Source organism: Schistosoma haematobium, chromosome 4 (assembly GCF_000699445.3).
Source record: "Schistosoma haematobium chromosome 4, whole genome shotgun sequence".
Lineage (NCBI taxonomy): Eukaryota > Metazoa > Platyhelminthes > Trematoda > Strigeidida > Schistosomatidae > Schistosoma > Schistosoma haematobium.
In genome coordinates, this window is record NC_067199.1 from 193,278 (window position 1) to 220,452 (window position 27,175).

Genomic DNA, 27,175 nt, shown 5'->3' on the forward strand with positions numbered 1-27,175 from the left:
TCTACGCAAGATACTCAACATCCATTGACCGGATACCGTCAGCAACAGCCTACTATGGGAGAGAACAAATCAGCTTCCGGCTGAAGAGGAAATTAGGAAAAAAACGATGGAGATGGATAGGATATACATTATGGAAATCATCAAACTGCATCACGGGGCAAGCCCTAACTTTGAATACTGAATGGAAGGCCAAAAAACACATTACGTCGGGAAATAGAATGAGATATGAAAAGGATGAATAACAACTGGAAAGGATTTCCCAGGACAGGGTTTGATGGAGAATGCTGGTGGGCGGCCTATGCTCCTTCATGAGAAGTAACAGGCGTAAGTAAGTAAGTAAAGTTGTACATAGATACTTAAGAGCATTGTGTTTGATTTTGATCTTTCTCCAGATTCTAAGCTTGTGAATTCCATATTATTTTTTTCATTTCACTGATTTATATTTTATTAAGTCGTATCTTAAATGCTCACTCTTTAATACAACTAATACTGTTATTATCTCTACTATTCTGGGATTCTTTTTAACAAATTTATCTTGTTGAGTTATTGGGATGTGGTGACTTGAACTGATATACACACGTACCAGGTTCTACGTTGTGTTTGACCGACTAAACGTGTTACACTTACTTACGAATATAAGCCTGTTACTTCTCATGAGGGTACAGGATGCTAACAACGGATATGAAACCAATTAATGGGCCTTCCTTTCCAGTTGTTGCTACGTGCTTTCCATGGTCGTGACGTTCGCCTACAATTCACACCCTCATTTGTTTTTCGGTCTAACTATTCTCTTTTAGTTTTAAGTATTCCAATTTAGGATTTGACTTTTGATGCAGTTTGATCGTTTCTGAAAAGTTTGTCCTACCCATATCTAGCGTCTTTTTCTAGTTTCCTCTTCAGCTAGTGGCTAGTTTGTCCTATGTCACAGTCGATTATATCTGATAATTTTTGGTCAAGCAATTAAAATTATCCTGTGTAGACAGTTATATAATATACCCTTGTGGGCCAGGGTAAATTTACATTAGTTTTCGAGAGAAACGGACACCATCCAGACATTCACGTGACAACCAAAACAGTACAGCTCAATCCCGTTTCCAGGAGAACCAGACACCATAGAGGCTTTAACGCTATAATCAGAATAGTACAGCTCAATCTTGTAGCGCAACCACACAGGTACCAAACAGTCTAGTGGTCGTCTGTTCATAAATACCTGTACTTTTTTGATGATCGTTGTAGTAGTTCTCCACGTTTCAGCTTCGCACAACAGGACCGTCTTGATGTGTGTGTTGAGAATTATGACTATGCACTTGATGGATAGTTCTTTAAAGTTCCAGATATTCTTCAGCTGATGTAATGCTGCCCTTGTTTGGTCAATTGATGCCTTTACATTAACAGTAGATTCTTCTTGTTTATCGATTATGCTGCCTAGGTACATGCTTTTTACCCACTGACCATCAATATCAAATACACTCGTGATTAACTGGTCTTATTATACAAACCATAAGATGATTCAAGGTAATATAAACGTTGGTGAGCTCTAAGGAGTAACTGAATTATTCTTTTAGACAGGATCATCACCTACGTGCCCAAGTTGAGGTTGATTTGTCGACCTATAAATCTATATAATCCCCTAGTTAGTCTTGTTTTGTTCGTCAATTTAAATTGTCTTGTCAGATTATTGAACTACAGAACTTATCATCATTAATTAAGATACATTCAGAAAATTATCTATATCACTTGTGAACACATAATAAAGACTATGTAAGTATAGTAATCTATGTATTACACTAAAACAGACTTTATTCAGTAGTTATACACAGATTGTCAATTGTGAAAGTATTCAACAAGGTGTATTCTAATGTCTTTTTTGAAAGAAAAAAAAAAGATAATTAACGACCCTTATACAATGGAAATATTTCACATTTATAATTAGAAAGTACCTAATAAATATACAATATACACTTCGACAAAGAATTTCATGATCAAGTCTATATCTATAAACAGATCAAACAATAATAAACACAAATGATCATTGTTAATATCCATTTAATGGTATAATGAGATATAGATTGATCTATTTTAAGTATACCACTATTATATAAACCATTTTCATAACGATTTGATATGACTTGTAAATTTTCAACCATTTGTATAAATTGTTGACCAAGCCAAGCTTCATATGTTTGATTTTCCCATGGAATTAAACTTAAACTTTCTGTATCATCATTAAATATTAAATCTTTTTGACCAAATTCAGAATTGAACATTTGAAAAACTGGATCACTATTTCATGAAATGAAAAAAGAAAGTACAAGGTATTGATTATTATTATTATTATTACTGTTGTTCACTGAAGCCAGTTTTCTTTACGAAGATATGGTTTATTCAAACACTACATGAATTTGTAGTGACTCAAAAAATAAAATGCGAATGGGGAAAACGTTAAAATATTGGAATACAGCACAACCGAGAGTGGGGAAAGTCAACTCTTCCTCTCGAAATGCTCTCACATGATCACGTGCATACAATCACCAACAGGGAAGACCTACTAATTACCTTCTCGCAACACGGGTGTTGTTTACGGAATTGAGAGGACAAAAAGTGAATGTCCGGCGCTTTAAACGGGTTGGTGAACACGGAGAGTTCACACAGGGCAGTTGGAAAACCCAGATTCCAAACCAATGTTGAACATTGGCTCTAGGATCATGAAGGAACAAATGGCGTAGGAATCAATTGTTGGTCCACTTATGGATTAGACCCTTAGGTCGAAGGTTTGGATTGCGGTCCCCTAAGAAAATCACCTGCTTTGGTTTCGGCACACGGGAAGTATCCTAGCCCTCACACAAATCAAATGATCTATGTGGCGCATATCTATTTGGTGCCTCCTTATATCAATGTTTAAGTGTTTACATAAAATTAAAAAAAATGAACATAAGGAAGCTAGAAAGTTTATAGAAACTAAGTATTTATTTCACTAACTGATCAATGTATATCTAAACAAATTCAATCTATACGAAAAATGCAAAATCATTCCAATGTCAGACATCAGGTCACAAGAGAATTCAAACGAAATGAATGTGTAGACAATGACAGCCCAAATATGGAGAATGATCAAATTTTATGTCAACAGAACAAGCTGATAAGAACTTTTGGAAAACTTTTAATGGTTAACTACATTTTTAATATGTAGTGATGATACTGACTAGAAAGTCAATGAGAGCTTCAGGACCAAATCATCCAGAGAATAGTATACCTTTAATAATACCAGACCCCGATGTTTAGTTCAAAACGAAACGTAAGAAATTTATATTTCACAATGAACAAATTGCTGGGGTAAAAGTATACTGAAATATAACTTTTGACTTAATAGTTTGAGAATAATATACTCCCTAGAAAACCTTAAGTTCCTCATTTAGATCCACAGCTGTGCCGTTAGTATGCACCTCTGAGTAGTCGAAATCTGAGACAAAACATCTTACAGTTCACTACGATCTTCACTGGATATTTAATCGATGTCCGTTAATGACGCGCATTATTTTCAAAAGTCCACTGGTGCCGATGAATAAGTATACGTAATTTTTAGTAAGATGTAAAAATTAACATCATATTATGGTGTGTGCTACTGAAGTTGACAGATATAAGTAGTATGTATCATCAATCGAAAGTGAAATGTCTGGCGGCACAAAAATTATGGTCGAAGGAAATAGAACAAGAACAGAGAATGATCGGTTTGGAAGTGAAGGAATAGTGAAGTCTAAGATGATTGATTGACATTTTGCAAATGAAACATTTACTGTATGGTTCTCAGATTTTACCTAAGGTATTCTGTCATTTTATGTTCATATACATTCAATTGTCCCCACTTGTGTTCTTGTTCATTACAATACAATATCACTCAATCTTTTTAGTTATGCATAAAATTCACATGCCTAAAAGACAAGCAACACAATTACTGAGTTTCTTATTACTTAAATTATATAAACTATGCAAGTTACAATGAAAATATTATTGAATCATATGAATTATCACATACCTATCAGATGAATAATACTCTTGACCATATTGTAATAAACGCCACATATTAGTTCTTTCATTTTCAGATTTATAATTTGCAGTAACTACAACATTACTAGAAATTTTACCAAGATTACAAGTGATCCAGTCATGAACTTCAGCACGTCGTCCATCAGGACATAATATTTCATAATTATCTTCACGTAAATCACGAGCCCAAAAATTTGGATTTCTATGATGTAAGAATTGAAATGAACATCAGTTTTATACAACCAATACAAGAACAATCTGGAGGTACCTGAAAAGGAAATTGGATTAGAAGTGGTCTCAGTGACCTGAGAGCGTGACCGCAGAGCCCAAGGGACAACTGCTTGAGGCCGGTCGCGCACGGCCTTTTCGTGGGAGGTTTTTGACGTGTTAGCTCCGTTCTTCAAAGGGCCTTACCGCCGGAGACGGAAATCCGTGAGGTAAGGTGAGGTGCGCATTTTTAGGGTCGACCTTTTCTAACCCCACTCCTCCTTGTGGGAAGGCAGCATCGCTGTCATGCTGGTTGTCTGAAGGAAACACCTTACTGCTGTCACACCTCTGTACAGTCAGCAGTACGACTTCGCCTTCGGACCTTGGGTTTGTTGCTTTTAGTCTTACCGTTCACCAATCGACCTGCCTGGCATGGTAGAACCTACAGGAACATATGTTCCAGCCAATATAGCTCGGTTGGGTCATCACGATAGGCAAGCCCGACCACCACATCAAGGTAGCAACAACGGTCGGGAATACAAAAACAATAAATTTTGCTGATTCAAAATGAATTTTATTCTACTTGATAACGCCTCTCATTAGTTTAAAACAACCTGAAATTACAGGAAGTTAAATATGCTTATATAAACTAAGGCTTAGCATAATTAAGTCACCAAAGCTGATGAACGTTTTCCGAGACAATACCAAAAATCATCAGAAGAACAAAATACGAAATCTGTGACTTAACATAATTAATATTGATACGCAGTTACATGTTCAAAATATGAATAATAATAGTAATAATAACACGGAATAGAAAGGTGATAGTTTTGTTATCAGTGATTAAATGTAATAAAAAGGTGATGACATAGGACAAATTAGACCCCCCCTTCATCTTTACCTAAACGAACACTAATTAGTGGTAAATGCCAAGACATATCTTCGCTTGTATCAATGCATGTGGACAACTGAGGACACATATTTGATTGGGAAAATGTTGAGATCTTGGATAAATAGAATACTAAAAGTGCAAAAGGAGTTTTAGAAGCTTGGCATTCAGATCATTCATCAATCAACATACACATCGAAATCGATCCAATGTATGAATCAATCAGAAAAAATCATGAACAAACATAGGACCAAGAATCAAGTCAGAGAGAGATACAATCAAAATAAGCAGGCTGACAATGACAGGTTAAAATTCAATAAAAAGTATGAAGTATGATTCACCATCACTAATAATAACACCATTATCTACATATCTGGAATGGTATATCGTGGTGTGGAATTCATATTTACGTTTTGTTTATTCTAGATCAACCATATAAATATCGGTCAAGCATTAGTTCATAGAGAGCAAGAAATCAAAATTATAGGACTCAGTAGCTAAGTGGATGACGCGATGGCACTTGAATTGAACGGTACTGAGTTCGAGTCCCAGAGGGAACGTTAAATCTGAGATGCAGGTGCATCTAGCTGACAAGTCCCGAATAGGACGAAACGCGCGTCAAATTGGATTCCATCGCTAACCACCATCCATTCCTGCTTAGAGTGCTTGTGACTTAAGGTAATATCGAGGCAGTACGCACACAATGCACATATGCCAATAAGACACTGATCAATCGCAGACCTAAACAACAATCGGAAGATGCAAGCGAACAACACCAAATGAGTTTAAAATCATATCATTTTAAATATTGATTAACCAAAACATCAGCTAAGTGATTAAACGTCGGTTTACTACCGTCATGTTTCATTATAACCATTTGTTAATGATGAATATTTAAAGGTCCCTATCAAATGAAAAGTTCAATATTTGAATGAAGAACATTCTTAATGATGGATAGTAGCTAGCAGTGGAATCCAGGACGCGCGTTTCGTCCTATTTGGGACTCGTCGGCTGGATGTACGTGCATCTCAGAGTTGATGTTCACTCTGGGACTCGAACCCAGTACCATTCGCTTCAAACGCCACTATCCATCATTGCTTACAAAATAGCTTGTGAATTAAGGTAATATCGAGGCATACGCACAGTATGCATATATGCCAATAACAGACTGATCAATTGCAGCTTTAAAACTCAATGGGAAGATACAAACCAAACAATACCAAGTGAAGAATATTCTTTTCGACAAATTCTCTTCAGGTTCAACAATTCATATATTTAAATTAATAATCCAAAAAATGGACAGGTTAAGGGTAAAGAGCATTGTTTCAAGTTAAAGCATGTGAACTGTAGGATTGTCATGTTGATATGAATTACATAGAATGTTAACAACTTGAATCTACCTATATGTTAAATGATCATTTAAAATCCATGATCTTAATTAATACAGATCAGGCAGAGTGATAAAGAAATAACGATACTGTTATGACCTTGATCTGTTTACTCTAGATTAAGACCTTGACGTAATAGGCTGGCCGGTTTAACCTTAAGGCTGGTACGCATGAGTTCGAGATGGGGTAGAAAGAGAACTATTCTAGAAGCTGATTGGTTGGCAAACACGCAAGTGAGAGAAGAACAAGACAGTTGGAACACTGAATTCTGAATTCGGATTAGTACAAAAATGTACATGAATAAATAAGTGAATATCCTGACCACAACGTACAATAATTTGGAAAAATACAATTATGCCCGAAACTGGGAGTTAGGGTAGAAAATAAGATGCAAAATATTATGTTTAAATTACAATAGTTTCGGAACAGAAAAGGGGTATGGCAATGAATGATACATCAAACGAAAGCTCATGTTCTGTAGAATACATTAGGGACAAAAATAAATGTCAGCGTTTTACAAGCTTTGAATAAAATGAAATAACGTCCCAAGAAAATAGCTTTCGTAGTTTGTCAGGACGTCTGATTTCCCTGTTCACAACAATTACAATTCAATTAACATGAACAATTTTATTTCACAATTTTATATTCACATATTCTATAACTTTAAAACGATACACTTTGCCCCTAAACTTAATCAATTTTATAGATTATGAATTTGGATATCTAAATTGTAGAATGTGAAAAGAGAATTTATCGAAGAAAAAAAAAGTTTTTTTTTTAAATTTTCATTTATTGATTAGTCTATTGAATATTGATTAGTAGATCTTTTCCTGAATACACATACCAATCCAGTTGGCAAGGCGTTTTTTTTTTCTTTTTTACATTTTTTTACTTTTTGGTTTTTCAAAATGTTGATCGGTAATTAAAATGATATTTGGAAAATACAACAATTTACTATGAATGAAAAAGAGAAGATTGTCATTTCAGTGGAATACTTTAACTAGTGTCACTTTCTTTCATTTGGGTAAATACATGACATACATTATCACTGAAAATTATCATTGAACTAATTTCAGAGCCCATTATTTGTTAAACTATTCGTTTTAATATCAGAAGGGGTTTTGTAGATAGTACAGTCATTTTAATTATTTGGGTAGCATTATCGATGAACAGGGTGGATCTGATGCAGATGTGAAGGCGCGGATCGGCAAAGCAAGAGCCGCAGATTTACAACTAAAGAACATTTGGAACTCGAACCAACTGTCAACCAACACCAAGGTCAGGATTTTCAATACAAATGTCAACACAGTTCTACTGTATGGGGCGGAAACCTGGAGAACTACGAAAGCCATCATCCAGAAGATACAGGTGTTTATTAACAGTTCTCTACGCAAAATACTTCAGATCCGTTGGCCGGACACTATCAGCAACAACCTACTGTGGGGGAGAACAAACCAGATCCCAACGGAGGAAGAAATCAGGAAGAAGCGCTAGAAGTGGATAGGACACACATTGAGGAAAGCACCCAACTGCGTCACAAGACAAGCCCTCACATGGAATCCTGAAGGCCAAAGAAAGAGGAGAGGTAGACCAAAGAATACATTACGCCGGGAAATGGAAATAGACGTTCGAGAAATAAACAAGAATTGGATGGAACTAGAAAAGAAGGCCCAGGACAGAGTTGGTTGGAGAATGCTGGTCTGCGGCCTATGCTCCATTAGGAGTAACAGGCGAAAGTAAGTAAGTAAGTAAGAAGATAATAGGTATACTATATTTTTAATTTTAGATGATTCATGATGTAGTAGCATTGTTTTTAAGATTAAAATTATGTAGAATACATGTTTTAAAACTAACCTCCCACCAGTATTTGTATGAACTGTTGTATGCCGTGCAAATGCAATATCTGCACCTTCTATTAAACATCTAAATGCACCAGCATCTCCATAATACAACTCTAAATTATTTCGACGACATCTGTCAGCATTGCCACCAGTGCATAATTCACAAAGATTTAATGAATTTGTTCCAGTACGATCATATGCTTTGTTTAGTATTCCAGGTATACAACCTCGACTAATTAGTTCACCTGCATTATAACAAAAAGAATCATTCGTGAATTTAGTTATTATATGAATATAGAAAGAATCAAAATATAGGTAAATCGACGTCATTTAATTATTCTTGCAATAGTTTAGTCTTCATTATGATAAGAAATTACTATTGAACATAAAAAGCAAATTACACTGATTATTATCAAATATCAGAAGGGATTTTTGTGGATATTTAAGTAATTTCAATAGTTGAGATCACGAGTCAACTGAAGCTAGACCACCATGGAAAACCTGGAAGCACTGGACGGCCGTTTCGCCTTATTGTGCGACTCCTTATCAGGGTGCATCCACAACCCCGCCTCACGAGATTTGAACCCAGAACCTATCAGTCTCGCGCGGACGCTTAACCTCTAGACCACTGAGGCGGCCGGTATCCAACGGTGTTAATATCTAATTTCAACTAATCCATGAAATTGAGCGACACATCCATCAGTGTCTTCAGTGAGTTACTATCTCACAACAGACCAGGTTGAAATCCACTGGTCACCGCTTCTCACTAAAACTCCAGGAAATACCTCTTGAAGCCAGTCATTAGCGAGCATATGTTGATCAATATCAGAAGGAGTTTTTGTGGATATTGTAGTAATTTCAATAGTTGATATCATGAGTCAATTGAAGCTAGACCACCATTATCGAATAATTAGCATTTTATGCTAGTCATTTATTTAGGTGTAAATTGCAGCTAGAATAGTTGAAACATACAAATTTGAATCCTCAATTGAATATGAATTGCACTGAATATAACAAGAAACGTTTATAATAGTTGGCTACATACATAGAGATTGAGTTCAAACACAATCTTTAAACATTCAATATTTATGTTAGTTATACAACAGAATAGCATGAAAACGCCTATATTGAATAAACACCCGATTAACAAAAATTCAATCATTGTAATCTAGATCGATTTCCATTGAGGAAACTTTATAATTTCAATCATGATAGTCAAATAAAAACGACTTTTCTTTTGCCTTTGATTAAAATTACATTTTATATTGATTTACAAGTGAAAACCACTTCAAGTTCCTTGTTTTTATTACAACTAATAGAAGTTTAAGATTTCTGGACAACTTTTTGTTCAAGTGTTGAATTACTTACTTACGCCTGTTACTCCTCGTGGAGGAGCATAAGCCGCCCAACAGCGAGTGTTGAATATCTACTTTTAAAAAAGTAATCACTATATTTAAACTTGAAATGTGACATTTTCTTTATAGAATAATAATATTACTGTTTTATCACAAAAGGCTATTTATTAAGTAGACTAGTTTCCTATAAACTGACTAATGGAATTTTGTATAAAATCGATCAAATAATTAAGTCAATTATTCAATCATTAATACGAATGATTATTAATTACATTTTCCAACAATTATAATGTACAGTAGTTATTACCTATGAAAATGTATATCAAAGTATGGGACTTTATACTTGTTTTGATGAAGTTTTGTTCTCTCAGTTGGATGGTTTGGTTGTGGAACTTTCAGTACATTGAAATCGATCCAATATACCAACCAATCAGGGAAATTATGCACAAACATAGGAACAAAAATCAAACAAATGGAAGACACAACCAAAACAAAGAATTAAACAATGACAAGTTTAAGGTTAACAAGAACCAATCAACATCGAGGTGTACAGGACAAGGTGTGAACACACATATGGAGAAATTCGAACACTTCACTTTTATCTGAAGTTTGTGCTGATGATGTCGTTCAGAAGAACGATGAAAGTTCTGCTAACAAACCATCCAGCTTAGAGAGCAAAACTCCATCACCTGAGCTACAACCCTTCCCCACTCTATACTTACTTAAGCCAAAGAATGCCCTGGTACGACCGAGAGTGGAAAGAGTTAGTTTTCGCTCTCGAAATGCTTTCGTATGGCCACGCGTACACATCCACTGCCAGGAAAGTCCTATTCACTGCATTCTCGCTGCACCAGTGTTGTTTACGAAATTAAGAGGACAAAAAGTGAATGTCTAGTGCTTTAACCGGGTTGGTGAACACGGAGAGTTCACCTAGGCGAGTTGGAATACTCAGATTCCAAACCAATCGTGTACATGGGCTACAGGATCCGCAGAGGACAAATGGAGTATGAACCAACCGTTCGTCAGCGGCTACCATTAGACTGAATCTGCTGATGTTGCTCCACTGCCTTGTGGATTAGACCCATAGGTCAAAGGCTCGGGATGTGGCCTCTTAAGAAAACCACCTGCTTCGATTTGGGCACCCGAGCAGTATCCTAGCCCCCACACAAATCGAATGGTTTATGTGGCGCATATCTATTTTGCGCCTCGTTGTACCAATGTTTATATGTTCAAATAAAAACAAAATAATTATACTTACCGTGAAACTTCATGAATTATCATAAATATTGTTCATTTTTCTTAAATATGAAGTATCGGCATACTTTTTCATAATTAGAAATTAAAATACTTAACTGACAGCTTGTGCAACATACAAACTGTAACTTTATCATAAATATCAGTAGGAGCTGGTCAACTGTCGTAATTTTCACTTGTACTCTTTAGTTCTGTTGTATATATTTTTTAACTCGTCTATGATAATGGCAAGCTTGATGTGGTATTTTAGACAGAGAAGGAGTCCTTAGAACAAACCAGTAGGACTACATAAAGTGTTCTGTAAAATTAATATGAGTTTTGTCATGAAACAGCCTTTCACTGAGGTTTATAAACCGAGTACTACTAGATAATATATATCCACTTCGTTCGTGAGAATCAAACTGGATGTAAGTGCACTACATTTTTCTGTTACCTTTCGTGTAAGTGATCAATCATTTGTGCATATATCAGTCCTACAGGAGATCACTAGCCATCCAAATAGCTCAGCCGTCATAACTCAAACCGTGAAACTGATTGGCATAAGTTCGAATCTCACTGGAAGTTTTGGTTCATAGGATATTACAGGTGCGCACTGTTGATAAGTGACAACTAGCATGAAGCATGGGCATAAGGTTTCTTGTATACAACCTGCAAATACCCAAACGAATCATTATAATAAATCTGAAAGCAAACGCTGTTATTTAACTTCAACTTTATTCAACTAATTCATTTGGCTGTGAGTTAACAAGCAGATAAATATAGGTCATTGCTAAGAGATTTCAATGTTAACAATTTTTCGCTGTATACATGTTGGAGAGCAGTTGCATCACATATTTCATAATGCTAAAAGATATATAATGGCAGCGAAGGATTAAAATAATCAGATAAGTAAGCTGATAATCATATATCATAATTCAATGAAATTTCTCACCAAATGCATGAACTAAATGTCCATCCAGTACAATTACTTGTCTTGTATCCAGGACCGTATTCAATGGAATGATCCATCCAGCTGCTTTACCTACACCACTATGACATGTACGACGATGACGCCAATTCGAAATTAATAAACCAGGATTTACTTTTTCAACTATAGCAACTGCGTAATAGAATGGTCCATTACCATAATTTCTATCAAAAGATGAAAAAAAATTTTCTGTAATTAAGGTATACTACTTATAAGTAGACTGAAGACATTGAATGATGTAAGGGAATTTTACGACTAAGCAATTCTCCTTTCTATGAGATCATTAATACATTCAGTCGAAGATATTTTGAAATCTATCTTCTGTTTATCATTTGTTTGCGTACGAATAGTCATTCATACTTCTGTTTATGTGTATTTGCATGGATAATTACAACCATTTCCATAGTACCAACAGAATTTCGATAGTGTAATAATAATAAGAAGATTATCAGAACTATGTGATGATATGTTGGCGCGATACATTTCAAACAATCTGATCACACATATAGTTGTTAATAACATTTGTATATAAAAATAAAAGGCCAACTACACTAGAAATGGAGGGTGAAAGGTGACATGGATAATAAATAAATAATGTGAAAACAATTTGAAACTTCATCACTCTGGATAATAAGTTAATATTACCAGGGCAGAACTGTTTATTGAAAACGAAAAATTAATTTAAAAAAAATTTATATGCTTGTGTTAGTCAGCTATTAAAATTTCACTGTCTGTTTTTCTTAAATGGTGAGAATTTCCGGCTACTCAATTGTTATCTTGTCCTCAAATGCCGTGGTATGGCCGAGAGTGGGAAGAGTCAACTCTCCCTCTCGAAATGCTCTCACATGACCAAGTGCATACAAACACCAACAGAGAAGTCCTACTCACTGCATTCTCGCTGCACCGGTGTTGTTTACCAAATTCAGAGGACAAAAAGCGAATAACCGCTGCTTTAACTGGGTTGGTGAACACGGAGAGTTCACCTAGGCGAGTTGGAAAATCATGATTGTAAACTATTGGTGCACATGGGCTCCCGGATCCTAAGAAAACAAATGGCGTATGAACCAACCGTTGGTCACCGGCTACCATTAGACTACATCTCCTGACATTGCTCTACTGCCTTGTGGGTTAGACTCATAGGTCAAAGGTTCGGGATGTGGCCTCCTAGTAAAACAACCTACTTCGGTCTGGGCACCCCGAAAGTATCCTAGCCCCCACACAAACCGAATGATTTATGTGGCGCGTATGTATTTGGTGCCTTTTGGTACCTATGTTTATGTGTTTAAGTAATAATAACTTGTCGTTAGTTAGTGTTTATTTTGGGAAGAACATGATTAGCCAGACATCGATTCGTAACCACACACTTTAATATCTTGTAGCGTAATTCGAAGTGTACTGTTTACGTGATGATAACATTTCAGTATTGTGTGGTAAACTAATGGACCAACGACTAGTATAATTTACGATTACTTTCTGGCATAATATTCTAATAAATGTAGTGGTTAGAAGAATACTGAACTGCACTAACGTTTTTAACTGGGAAATTACTATTAATGATAACAACGTGGATCAGTGAAACCATGCTTCCATTGGTAATGTTATTCATTTAATTTTCTACATAATAATAACTTGAAACATAAGATTAACTGTGAAAGTTTGGGGGAATTAAACTAATATTCTACAGATTAATTCTGTCCATATGAACTCCAAAAGGTAAACAAAAAGTCAAATGTAAGAGGAATATCTATTGAAAGTTTTTATTACGTAAATGAATAAGGGGAAGGTTTTCCCAACCATTGCATTTATTTGATGTAAGCAGAAGTCAAAATAATAAGTTATTAGTAAATACTAACCCTGTTAACTATTATATCCCGATAAGAATAATGAATGGTAACTATTGGGATTCATTTATGGACCAATACTATGCGTATATTTTATTGTATAATTGTTAAGTCACTGAACTATTCATATTCATAATCCTCTTATTACAAGCTTTATTTTGATCTATGGACTATTATTATGCGATTCACCATCCTTGAATTATGCCCTGTCTATCAATTACTATCTCCCTTATTCACAGCCACATTTGGCTAATTCTTGTACAAATGTTGTTTCCTATTTTATAGTACGATGTGGTCTGTTTGGTTGGTATATAAACCCAGTATGTTTGAAATAAATGATTCACATCACAGAGGCTGAGATTGGTGTTCTGGACTTAACAGGAGGGGCTAGACAGGAAGCAGGACCGATAAGGACTCTGAACTGCTCGTACGGGTTTTATGCGTCATTGATCCGATAGATAAATCACTGTTCTCTAATTGGCGGTATCATTACGTATACATTAATAGGACACAGGGCACAGAATATAACATTAACCAAATTTTTTAAAAAGGTCTTACTCTGAAACAACTGGAACTAAATCAAAATATTTTCCAGCTATATACAAATCACCAGCTTCTAATGTAACCATATCTGCATAACCATCTTTGATTAATTTCATACAATCAATTGTTGAATTAGCTTGCAAACAAAACATTTCTGGTTGAATACGTTTTGCAGAGAATGCACTAGACATACGTTGACATTTAGACATTTCAAATTCATCAATTACACACCATCCAAGCGTAGGAAGTGGACATGAATCTAATTTTTCTAGAGCTTTTTTAAATGAAGGATCTTGTATATGAAAACAGACAAAAAAATAAATATATGATAAAATGAATGTTAAATAAGATATGGTAAACGACACAGAGAAGAAAGAAGAAACATCCTAAAGAAGAAACTGATCAAGATCTCGAAACCATCCATGGAAGAAAATACAAACAACTGAGTGGTCAACTTGTCAAAGCAATCACGAAGAAATACGGAAGAACACCTACTCCGAAAGGGATTAAGCTAAAACTGACGCCTTAAAACAAGGCTTCATTCTGATCACCTTAGAGTGCTTTGTATATTGTTTTTAATTGCTTTTATCTACTGTTTTGACGTATTAAACAGTTATCTAACTTAAGATGTAGTTTTAAGGTAGTTTTTTGTCAAATAATAAAAATGTAGATAAAATTCTCAACTCAATGTAATTTGTTTACTCTATTATACCAAAAATTGACTGATTATATACGTTTTAGGGGTCATGTAGCAAGTTTCATATATTTGGAATGGAATACGTTTCACTCCAAAATGATCTATATTTCTCATTGGTTTTCGAACGTTGGTTAACTAGCATATGCTCATGATAAAAACTACCTTCAAAACATAACTCAATACTTAGCAAGTTGGGCTATGTTTTCTGAAAGGATCGTGTTTATTGTTCACTCGGGAAGGTGGTTAGCTATTGAGTTGTGCCATTGAAGTTTGGATTTCATAAAACAGACATACAAGAAACTTCTAAAGTTGATGAATTTTCAAAGACCCTAGCAAACCTTACACGTGATGTATACCTAAAAGAAAATAAATAGTCCACTAGATCATGTTTTAACATTCGTTTAGATAAGTTTTTCGGGGTTCTATGAAAGAAATGCTGTATTACAAAGATTCCAAGTGATGCCCAGGCAAACGGTATCTAATAGCTTGAAAGCAAGATCGATTCGACCGCACAAAGCCCACGTACGCTTCGTACAGATACTGATTAAATTATTCAGAAAGTGAGACAGTTGAATCAACATACAGCAACTGAAATATCTGGGTTTTTTATGAAACTTAATTATCATAGTCTAATAACGAGTTTGCAGTGTAAAAGTGAAACATATAGAGTGAAAATAAACAAGATCATTTACCAATCCATCGATAGTAAGTTTCAGTTTCGGTTACAGGAGGAATATAAATATTTTTTGTATGATCAGAAAACATTAAATGATGTGTAGCATTGTTCCCACTGACAGTTGTATAACCAGCTGATGAGAATAAATTGAACGATGACACACTAGTTCCACTCGGACCAAAATTTTGAACCAACAACTCAAGAAAATCTGTGTACACAGTTACATCATTTTGAATTAAACTCGTCATAATCATACGAGATGGAATTTTACCCCAATTACAGTTTGCAGATGAAGAGATGTTGGCTGTCCACATCCCACTAATAAAGAGCAAAAAACAAGTCGTGGAGCCATTAATAAACTAACCATTGTCATTATGATAATGGAACGTTAATTCTAAAAATGTAGTACTACAAATAAGGATTCAAGATCTACTACATTTTATTACATTTATACTTTTATACCAAGAAGTCTAATTAAATGTATGTTTTTTGATAAAGCACAATGCGAATGATCATCTTAAAAGATGTACTACTCCATTAAAAAAAATCCAAAACTGTTTGGTAAAGTGTTGGTCGATTATCATCAGACTGAGGGTGTAACGTTTTAATAATTAAATCCTTTCAAAGTTACTCATTGTAATTGCTTACAACAGCTTCTACTAAAGTCAAGTTATTTCGTTGGTTAGCTAAGAAACTTAATTCATAACGCAACGAAGTGAATAGATATTCATCTGTTATTATATGTAAAAATTCTAGAAGAAAAACATCTAGTCTAGAGTTATTTCAAGACAGATAGGAGTGGTAAGAGTAATAACAGTATCAGTAGTAGTGAGTTGAGTGCTACTAACAAAATCGCTCATAAGTAATATGTAGCGGAACGTAACGTGGAAGCTGTCACATTCGACAGACGATGAGAAGAGTTTCAGTATCACAAAAGGCAAGGTGTAGGAAAAAATCTTGAGGACCAGAAGAGAAAACAGTTTATAACTAGCTAGATTGAAGGGCGTACCGCTAGATGATCGAAGGCTATATGTACATATTAGGTAAACACTCCATGATTTGACTACATAAGAAGTAAGAAAGATTAGATATAGAAAAAGAAGTAGGTACAAGAAGATCCTTAGGCTCAGGTTTTTCGGGAATACAAGGAGTGATTGCACATGCACTATTATGAACGATACTGAGCCATATCACCTAAAATTCATTGTTTACTGTTATATACAGAGCTCATATTCTTGATATACCACGTACAACTGGAGCACTCAAACGCTAGAACCCTCCGAGTCGCAAATATGAAGATAGAAGAAGAGTGAGAACGAATGCTATTCCAAACAGTGTCAAATTTGGTACAAAACTTTTAGATATTTATAGTTTATAGTTGAAAACGAAATCATCATTATAGTCATCTAATCCGCATGCAAACTCCGCCTGGAGCCTCTCTGGGGCTACTGCCGGCCCCAAGCCCGGGTAAAGGAGGAGGGTTGGGCATGGGTTAACTACCTCATACCGTAGAAAACTAACTCGCTAAAAAATGCTAACCAGAAAAAATAATTCAAATCATTTAAACTCTGCCCTGAGAGTTAGAAAGTCTTCATTAGGAAGAACTGTGACGCCTCATGGTGAAAGATGAGTTCTTCCGAAAGTCACGAAGCTGATGCCCCTTCTGACAATCAAAGCAACTATTAATTTAGGTACATGAAATGCTCATACAATAAGGAAAACCACAAGATCCCTTCAAATTGCTGCAGAAATGAAGAGATATAACCCAGCGGTTCTTGAAATCAGAGAAACACATTGGACGCAAGTAGGACAACAACGACTAGCTTCAGGGGAGCTTCTGTCATACTCCGGCCATGATGAAAAGAATGCCCCACATACACAATGAGTTGCATTGATGCTATCCAAACAAGCACAAAATGCACTTATAGGATGGGAATCTCATACACTAAGAATAATCAAAGTCTCCTTCAAAACAAAGAAAGAAGGCATTTCAATGAACGTCATCCAATGCTATGCGCCTACCAACGACTACAATGAAGACGCTAAAGATCAATTATATGATAGGCTGCAGTCAATCTTCGAGAAGTGCCCAACAAAGAACTGGACCATTCTGATGGGAGATTTCAATGCCAAGGTTGGAACGGACAACACTGGATATGAAGACATCATGGGACGACACGGACTGGGAGAAAGAAACGAAAATGGTGAGAGATTTGCAAATCTATGTGCCTTCAATAAGCTGGTCATAGGCAGCACCATATTCCCACATAAACGCATACACAAAAACACATGGACTTCACCGGATCACTCTACACAAAACCAAATCGACCATATTTGCATCAACAAAACGTTCAGGAGGACGATGGAGGATGTGAGAACCAAGAGAGGAGCTGTTATAGCATCAGATCATCACTTGCTGGTCGCCAAGATGAAATTGAAACTCAAGAAGCACTGGACAACGGGGCGGACAATATCACAAAAGTTCAATACGGCCTTTCTCCAGGATACTAACAAACTCAACAAATTCAAGATAGACCTCAGCAACAAGTTCCAGGCCTTTCGTGATCTACACAATGGAGAAGGAACTACTGTGGAGAGCAACTGGAAGGGGATCAAAGAAGCAATCACTTCAACATGCCCTGAGGTTCTTGGCCACAAGAAGCACCATCACAAGGAATGGATCACTGTTGATACACTGTATAAGATTCAAGAAAGAAGGAACAAGAAGGCAGCAATCAATACCAGTCGAACAAGAGCAGAAAAAGCCAAGGCACAAGCTGAATACACAGAAGTAAAAAACTAAGTGAAGAGGAGCATCAGAACTGACAGACGTAAATATATGGAAGATTTGGCAACGACAGCGGAAAAGGTTGCGAGAGAGGGAAACATGAGACAACTGTATGACACGACAAAGAAACTCTCTGGAAATCACCGTAAACCGGAGCGACCAGTGAAAAGCAAGGAAGGCAAGGTAATCACCAACATTGAAGAACAACGAAACAGGTGGGAAGAACACTTCAAAGAACTCTTGGATCGATCAGTCCCACTGAACCCACCCAACATCGAAGCAGCACCCACGGACCTCCCAATCAATGTTGGCCCACCAACAATTGAAGAAGTCAGCTTGGCCATCACACAAATCAAGAGTGGCAAAGTGGCAGGACCAGACAACATTCGAGCAGAGGCACCGAAAGCAGACGTAGCGGCGACTGCAGGGATACTCCACATCCTCTTCAATAAGATTTGGGATGAGGAACAAGTACCAACAGACTGGAAAGAAGGGCTTCTTGTCAAAATACCGAAGAAAGGCGATCTCAGCAAGTGTGATAACTACAGGGGCATCACTCTTCTCTCAATACCGGGAAAAGTCTTCAACAGGGTATTTTTAAACAGGATGAAGGACTCCGTAGATACCCAACATCGAGACCAACAGGCAGGATTTCGTAAGGATAGATCGTGTACAGACCAAATCGCAACTCTACGGATCATTATGGAACAATCAATTGAATGGAATTCATCACTCTACATCAACTTCATTGACTACGAAAAGGCATTTAATAGCGTGGACAGAACACTATGGAAGATCCTTCGATACTACGGCGTGCCTCAGAAAATAGTCAATATCCTACGGAATTCCTATGATGGATTAAACTGCAAAATCGTGCATGGTGGACATCTCACAGAGTCGTTCGAAGTAAAGAATGGTGTCAGTCAAGCTTGCTTACTCTTACCCTTTATCTTTCTCCTGGTGATCGACTAGATCATGAAGACATCAACATCTGAGGAGAAGCATGGGATAATGTGGACAGCTACGATGCAGCTGGACGATCTAGACTTCGCAGATCATCTGGCTCTTCCATCGCACACGCAACATCAAATGCAGGAGAAGACGACCAGTGTAGCAGCAGCCTCAGCAGCAGTAGGTCTCAACATTCACAAAGGGAAAAGCAAGATTCGCCGATACAACACAGCATACATCAATCCAATCACAATTGACGGAGAAGATTTGGAAGATGTAAAAACCTTTACATATTTGGGCAGTATCATTGATGAACACGGTGGATCCGATGCAAACGTGAAGGCACGGATCGGCAAAGCAAGAGCCGCAGATTTACAACTGAAGAACATCTGGAACTCAAAACAACTGTCAACCAACACCAAAATCAGGATTTTTAATACAAATGTCAAAACAGTTCTACTGTATGGGGCGGAAACCTGGACAACTACGAAAGCCATCACCCAGAAGATAGAAGTGTTTATTAACAACTGTCTACGCAAAGTACTTCGGATCCGTTGGCCGGACACTATTAACAGCAACCTACTGTGGGGGAGAACAAACCAGATCCGAGCGGAGGAAGAAATCAGGAAGAAGTACTGGAAGTGGATAGGACACACATTGAGGGAAGCACCAAACTGTGTCATAAGGCAAGCCCCCACATGAAATCCTCAAGGCCAAGGGAAAAGAGGAAGGCCAAAGAACACATTACGCCGAGAAATGGGGACAGACATGAGAAGAATGGACAAAAACTGGATAGAACTGGAAAGAAAGGTTCAGGACAGAGTAAGTTTGAGAATGCTGGTCGGCGGATTATGCTTCATTGGGAATAACAGGCGTAAGTAATTAAGTAATCCGCAAACAGTGGTTTTTAGCATTTGCCCAATAGGGAAGCTACACGCGGAGATTCTGGAATGTTCTTCCAAAAGATAATTGGGTGGAATATCTTCGGCTCTTTCTAAGCTTCTTAAAGCTTCCTCGAGTTCACCCGCGAGACGTCCTCACATCTTTCTGGTAAACGTTTTTTTAGCGAGTTAGTTTTCTACGGGATGGGGACGCTAACCCCATGCCCAACCCTCCTCCTTCACCCGAGCTTGGGACCGGCAGTAACTCTAGAAGAGCTACCCTCTTTAAAATCTCTTATAGAACACGTCTCCTTTGTATCCAGCTGACACTTGGTTGCAGCATTCCTCTTGCAATCCATCACTCTTGAAGGTTGTGCCGCTTTGCTCCCTCGTCTTTATATCTCCTACATTCATTTTATTTAGGTATTTTTTGAAATGAATCCACGAGCAATTGAAACGGCAGTCGGTTTTGTGTGGTCAATGTTTTGCAGTCCCTTTGAATTTGGCTTACATATCTTATACACGTCCAGACATTTCTCTGGACTAAGTACAGTGTATTTTCAATCCGACGTTCTATAACTCCTGGTTCCCACTTCCTTTTACTTTGATACGACTTGACTAGTACCCTTCCTTCCACCTGAAGGCTGCGAGTAGCCTTTTGATACTCATTTGTAGGTTTATTTATCTTGCTTAGCGACAACATATTGTTAAAGACTGTCGGAATTTTCCTTCGGAATATACATTTACCTGGTGACTTTTCTTCTGGCACCGCCGGATTTGCGGTAACTCTGTAATACATTAAGAATTTACCGGCCACTTTTTCGGGAATACCCTCTCCTCCCCTTTTGACCAGAGCTCTTTTAATCGTATCCACGGATTTTTCTGTTTTAACATTCGACTAAGGATGGTACGGAGAGGACTGTAGACGTGTTGTACCATTTCCGTTGCAAAACCGTATAAAAGCAGATGACAAACTGAGTGCCGTTGTCAGTTTCCAAGATCACTGGAACCCCGAAACAAGCAAACAATCTTGAAAATTCTCTAATTGTATTCTCTGGTATCGTGTTTGAAATGTCATATACTTCCGGCAATTTCGTGAAAGCGTCTACAACAACCAAGTAACTTCTACATTTAATGGAACCGGAAAAATGAGCGTGTATTCTTTGCCAAGGTCTGTCCGGTTTTGGTCATGGTTGTGTTTCTGCTTTAGTAAGATTTTTCGCGACCTCTAGACAGGACCAACAACCGAGACACTTTTGTTCTATATTATGGTCCATTGACGGTCAATATACGTAGATCCGAGCTAGTAATTTCATCTTACTGACCGCCTGATGCCCGTTGTGGAACTGTTTAAGGACTTGGTGTCGAAGATACGATGAAATTTCTTGTAAAAATGAGAAAAGTATGTCGGGCGAATCAAATGATGATCAAAAACCCAACGACATCTTGATAGATACTGATTTTCGTAGTGATCCATTATCTACTAATGAGATTCTCAGTAAATTTGATGAGAATGTTCCAGAAGAATTAAACCCTGATGACCTCCAGTCAAATGTCGTTCATCCCCACCATCTAGCCACTTCTAGTGGATCCTCTATTCAATGCAAGAAATCTGTTTTAAATAAGGTCACATTAATTGTAACTTGGGCATATGAGGATCCAACATTATTTCGTGGAGGAGGATAAAGTTAGAAAATTTAAAGTCAGGACCTAAACTTCGAATCTTCAAAAAAGGGGAAAATATATCCCGACGTGAATTATGAATGGTAACATTTGAGAACTACTTATGGACAAATAATATACGTATTTTATAATGTATAACTATTCAGTAGCTAAATTATGTATACCTATACTCCTCCTATTACAAGTTTTATTTTGACCTATAACCTAATATTGTACGATTTACCATTCCCAAGTTATGCCCAGTCTATTAATTCCAGTCTCCGACATTCACAGCCACTTTTGGCTAGATTTTGTACAGATGTTATTTTCTATTTTATGATGCGACGTGATCTGCTTGGTTTGTATATAAATTCAGTATATTTCAAATACACGATTCATATCGCAGGGGCTGAGATAAGTGTTCTAGACTTAACAGGCAGGGTTAGGTAGGGAGAAGAATTGATAAAGACTCTAGACTGCTCGAACGGGTTTATGCGTCATTGGTTCGGTTGATAATTCACTGTCCTCTAATTGGCGGTATCATTACGTTGTATATTAATAGGGCACAAGGCCATAAGTTATTACATTTACGATAATCGCACGGAGCACAACCAGATAACAAACAGTTATTGCCATGTTCAGTACGATTTTCAATGCACTCGTGAACTGGTATCGGTGAAGTCACTACAAGAAATATAAGGATCACACGATAAGAACCAGTGATCAAAATTGAGGTTTGAACAAACTAGGGGATACTAATTTTGACGCTTAACGTGTTGTACTTCACGTTCTTTGGTGGTAATAAGGGTTGGAACGGAGAATGACACTTTGGCGGACGATAAAACCACTACCTCAAGAAAATTCTTTGTTTATTATGGACGAAAACATCAAGGTTTAGGGTTTTTTGCCAGAAGCATCCAGAGTTCAGCTTTTAGAGAGGGATCCAAACTTCCAATCATAAAAGTTAGATGCCTAATATTGAATCTCACACTAAACTGACCTTTTGCTTCCTATAAGTGTTCTACAGAAACTAAAAACAAAATTTTCGGTGTGTAGAAAAGTCCACTGAGAAAAATTATGATCCAACTCCAATACTTGAAAGTTGAAAAATATGACCTATGTCATTAGCCCAAATATTGATCTTCCAGTATTTTACTTATTAGGTGGTGTTACTCCACGAAAAATATTAAACTTTGACATCCAAAATGTATTTAAAGAAAAACAATACGATAAATTTCTACTCTGTGTAGTAAAATAATAAGTCCAAATGCTGACCTTTAAATATATCTACACGAAATATTAAATTGAACTAATATGTGATCTTAAAACATCTAATAACTAATGCTCAAGACATCATGACTGTTAGAACGTTTTCCTCAATATCATCACTATATAAGTAAAAATATCGATGCTAATGAAGTGCAATAACGAGTGAAACACTGGTTGCTAAAAGTGTTAACTTGCTTAGGCATTTTTGATGGACACAATAATTCATAATTTTCTTTTGGAAACCCATCACCAGAAGCTAATTCAACCTCTTGATCTCTCAAAAAAGCGACAACAGGCTTATATTTTGACTCAAAATTTTCAGTATGTTCCCTCAAACATCTCAAAGCTCCTTGGTTTCCTGAGTACCTATCTAATGATCCACACCAATCAGATAGCCCTGTATTGTAACACAGACGACAGACTTCTTGTGTGTTGTCTCCGAAAGGATTAAAAATTTCAGATAATGAATTCGGTATGCAAGAATCACCAAGATAACGAATTAAGTTTTGTACTACACTGTTACACTGCGTAACCGGAATTGCTCTCAAGTCTGATATTAGTGTACCAACAGGCATTACCCAGCCTTCTGCTGTCCCAGCACCTATTTTTAAAATAAATTATTGTCAGAATAAAATCAGTTTACCAGCTGAACAAATTTCTTTGCCCCTTAAATTTGTAGGATCTATACTTATACTGATTGGCTTAACCATGACCGCATAATAGTACAAGTTCCTTGCATTAGGTGCATTGCTTATTGCATAGTTTTCCACAGCAATAGGACGTAAACTGTACAATGAGCTGCCATAATATGCCAGACCAACATCCAAATTCATTAAATCAGCCTGCTTTTCATTGATCAACTTCATACAATTAAATTCATCTGAGCCAAGAATACAGGTTAAATTATATTTGTTTGAAATCGCGGTAGTGGATTTAATCACTGAACTAAGGCGGTTGCACTTGATTTCTTCTTCAGGTGATACTGAACACCATCTTACTGTTGCTAAAAGTGAACAATAAGATCATATTTATGACTGAAAGTCAATTAATTGATGTATAAGGAATCGAATTATCTTCATCGGCCTAAGACACAATAAAAACCGTGAAACTACAAAAAGAAATTCCGAACAAGATCTAAGAACTCTATTCGATGTCTACACTGAAGAACATGACAAAGAAAACTGACAAACTTCAGACTTTATCAGAACACTAATGATTTCTAAAATAAATTATTTTGCGATGGAGTGTGACTTTTTCTGCCAACATTGAACATTAGTGTTTGTCTGTAAACAACTTTTGCGTTTGTCAAGTTTTTATGTAACATTTTCGGTGAGAAAATATGTAATGAATGAACCCATTAGTACTAGATTATCTTCAACTTAGATGGAATTTATAGTGAGAAGGGATTTCACTTTCAGAAACACTAGCAAAACTGTTCATCATAACAGTGGATACTTTTAAAGATTCTAAAACTAGTATGAAACAGCTTTTCAATACTTTGTTACTTGAGATAGTTTTCAAGGTAATAAGTTCCCAAAATCACTTTGAACCAAAGTGGTTTGGAACTTGTCAGATGTACGTCTCTGCTAAAAACACCTATATTATAGCCTTAACTACATACTTACTATCAAAGAAATGTGAAAACATTTGTTATAGCCGTCGTAAATAAAGATGTTTATTTCTAAAAGATTCTGCTTCAGTTAACTTTTCAAGGAGTACCCGTACTTGTAATACACTCCACAAGAATATAGCAGCTTGACGATTTTCGGCAATACTTGCTAAATAAATAACGCAAAAATAAAAAGCTTCGATTTCTTAGCAGCAGTAAAATTTGACCAGTAAAAATGTATAAGGTTTTTCTATGATCTTGAAACAAAGCAACTCAAAATCCTGGCTGACCGTTTAGTTTTTATCGTCAATCCCTGCATGAATTTTAGAGTTGATGTATTATTTGTAATTTATTGAATAGTAGTGGGAGGTATTGTACACACTTACTTCTACAAATATATTTATAAACAATGAAAAAACAGGCGAATCTATCAAGTATGTGGAACGTTACAGACTGTAATTCCAAAAGACCAACACGTTACAACGTACTCTGAGAGTGAATAAGACTTATTCCGAGGAATACATGAAAAACACAGGCGAATTGTAACATCCGTGTTAAGGAACATTTAAAAAGTTTCCTTTCGTTTGTTTATTACGTTTAACGGATATAAACAATAACAAGGTCACATCACTAACTATTGTTAGAGTCGACTCCAATCAGGTTTACTTATGATAATGGAAAAATTATGCTTATATATAGAAGAAACAACCCAAATTTATAAATGTAGGTTCGTTATACTGTAAGTATGGCTTAGGTAACCTTATTCACGTAGGTAGTGCTTAATATAAATGCTACTACACAATCGCTTCCACTCTGAGTACCAGACTTGTCCCATGCCTCAGCTGGAGATAGAAAGTAGCAATATCAAATGGTCTAAATAAATCGAGTGGTTCTGGACAGAATGAAAGAAGCCTTTGTTCTCCGAGATTTCGCTTTTAGCAGCATTCGATAACTGATGGCTCCGGGTCGGGACTTGCGTATACATAATGGTAAAAAAAGAATTGTTTGTAAACTGCAGTGAGATGCTATCCTTAATTTTTAAGAATATATCAAGTTTCCTCTAAGAGGATTCCTGAGAAACCAATCGCACTTGCTCAGTCGGCAGCGACTTCTACTCTTAAGGAGTACAAGATGTGCCTACAGTTCGTTATGCTATGTTGTGTTTCTAATTTCTGAGCGTCATCCTATTTTTTGTTGAGGCTTAGCCTAAATGGTTATTTAAGGGATTGTCCAAGAGTATTGAGGATGCCATAAGTCATTAGAATTTCACAACTGAGACGCCTATAATATAATGTGTAAAGGCTCACTGGTTTGAGACGCTATTCATAATGTTTGAAATTGAATCCCTAAACTGGTTTCGTGGCTCGCTGGTTACGTTTCGGTGTATTGTTATTTCTTTGGAGAGATGGAGGAAACGCTATTTCCATAGTTTTAATGTCGTCGGGCAAAACTGTTTAACACTAAGTGGAAAACTCCACGGTTGAACTGACTGAAGATGTCGAAAACTTACAGAGCATTTTATTTTGGGGGTTCGTTTACTGCTACATGATAAAAAATGCCAGAGAGAGTACTAGTATTCCTAAATCTTTTTCAACTTGGGATATCTCTATATGGAGAGTTATCTAAGTTACTTGCGTTATCTGACACAGGTATCAGATGAACTACCCTACACTTTTAAGTACCATATATTAAGTCGGTCGTTATCCGAACAACTTCGAAGTCGAGTCATATCCTTCTGAAATGTCATCTTATCATCTTTGTTTAAAACCTTTCTACGAAGCTTCACCTCAGCGAAAAGCAATAAATCAGACGATATATGTTAAAGGAGATCATTCATGCGAATTGAGAAGAGACAGGTCTTAGTATAAAACAACGAAGGACCACACCAGAAAATTTAGTGTCCTAAGACAAAGTGTACTTTACCGTGACTCAAACCTTTTCATAATCAAGGCCTTTGTTTGGTTTTCAATACCCATATTACGTAAAACTGAGAGTTATTTAATTCTTTCAGGAAAAGATTGAGTAATCGATATTTCAGTTGGTTTTAGAACCGCAAATCAAGCTTTTTTTAGGCACAGATACGTATACAACTATTCTCTAATATCTGCATCTGTAATGTCGTAGATGGCTCTTATATGAATGAGGTTGTTTTCATCATATTGATTCTACGAGATTCCTACGGAAAAATCATCGGACAATAAGCCACAAAAGTGATCGTATTTGTACCAAAAGTGTAAAAATACTGACTCCAACGGAATTGTAAAGTAACGGCGATTAGATGAAGTTCGACAACTTCATCATGCTGCTTGAGAC

At 36.5% G+C, this 27,175-nt stretch overlaps 1 protein-coding gene across 1 annotated transcript; it reads right to left on the minus strand.

Moving 5' to 3' along the window:
* Window positions 1-1,762: 1,762 nt before the first annotated feature.
* MFI2 (antigen p97 (melanoma associated)) lies at window positions 1,763-25,429 on the minus strand. The gene is made up of 9 exons (XM_051219275.1): window positions 25,351-25,429; window positions 23,897-24,256; window positions 23,449-23,854; window positions 15,719-16,020; window positions 14,345-14,621; window positions 11,910-12,109; window positions 8,383-8,614; window positions 4,034-4,246; window positions 1,763-2,283 (listed from the first exon to the last, which is right to left on the minus strand). Exons 1-9 carry the CDS (start codon window positions 25,409-25,411, stop codon window positions 1,995-1,997), a joined length of 2,340 nt encoding a protein of 779 aa, XP_051065908.1. The 5' UTR covers window positions 25,412-25,429; the 3' UTR covers window positions 1,763-1,994.
* Window positions 25,430-27,175: the final 1,746 nt, after the last annotated feature.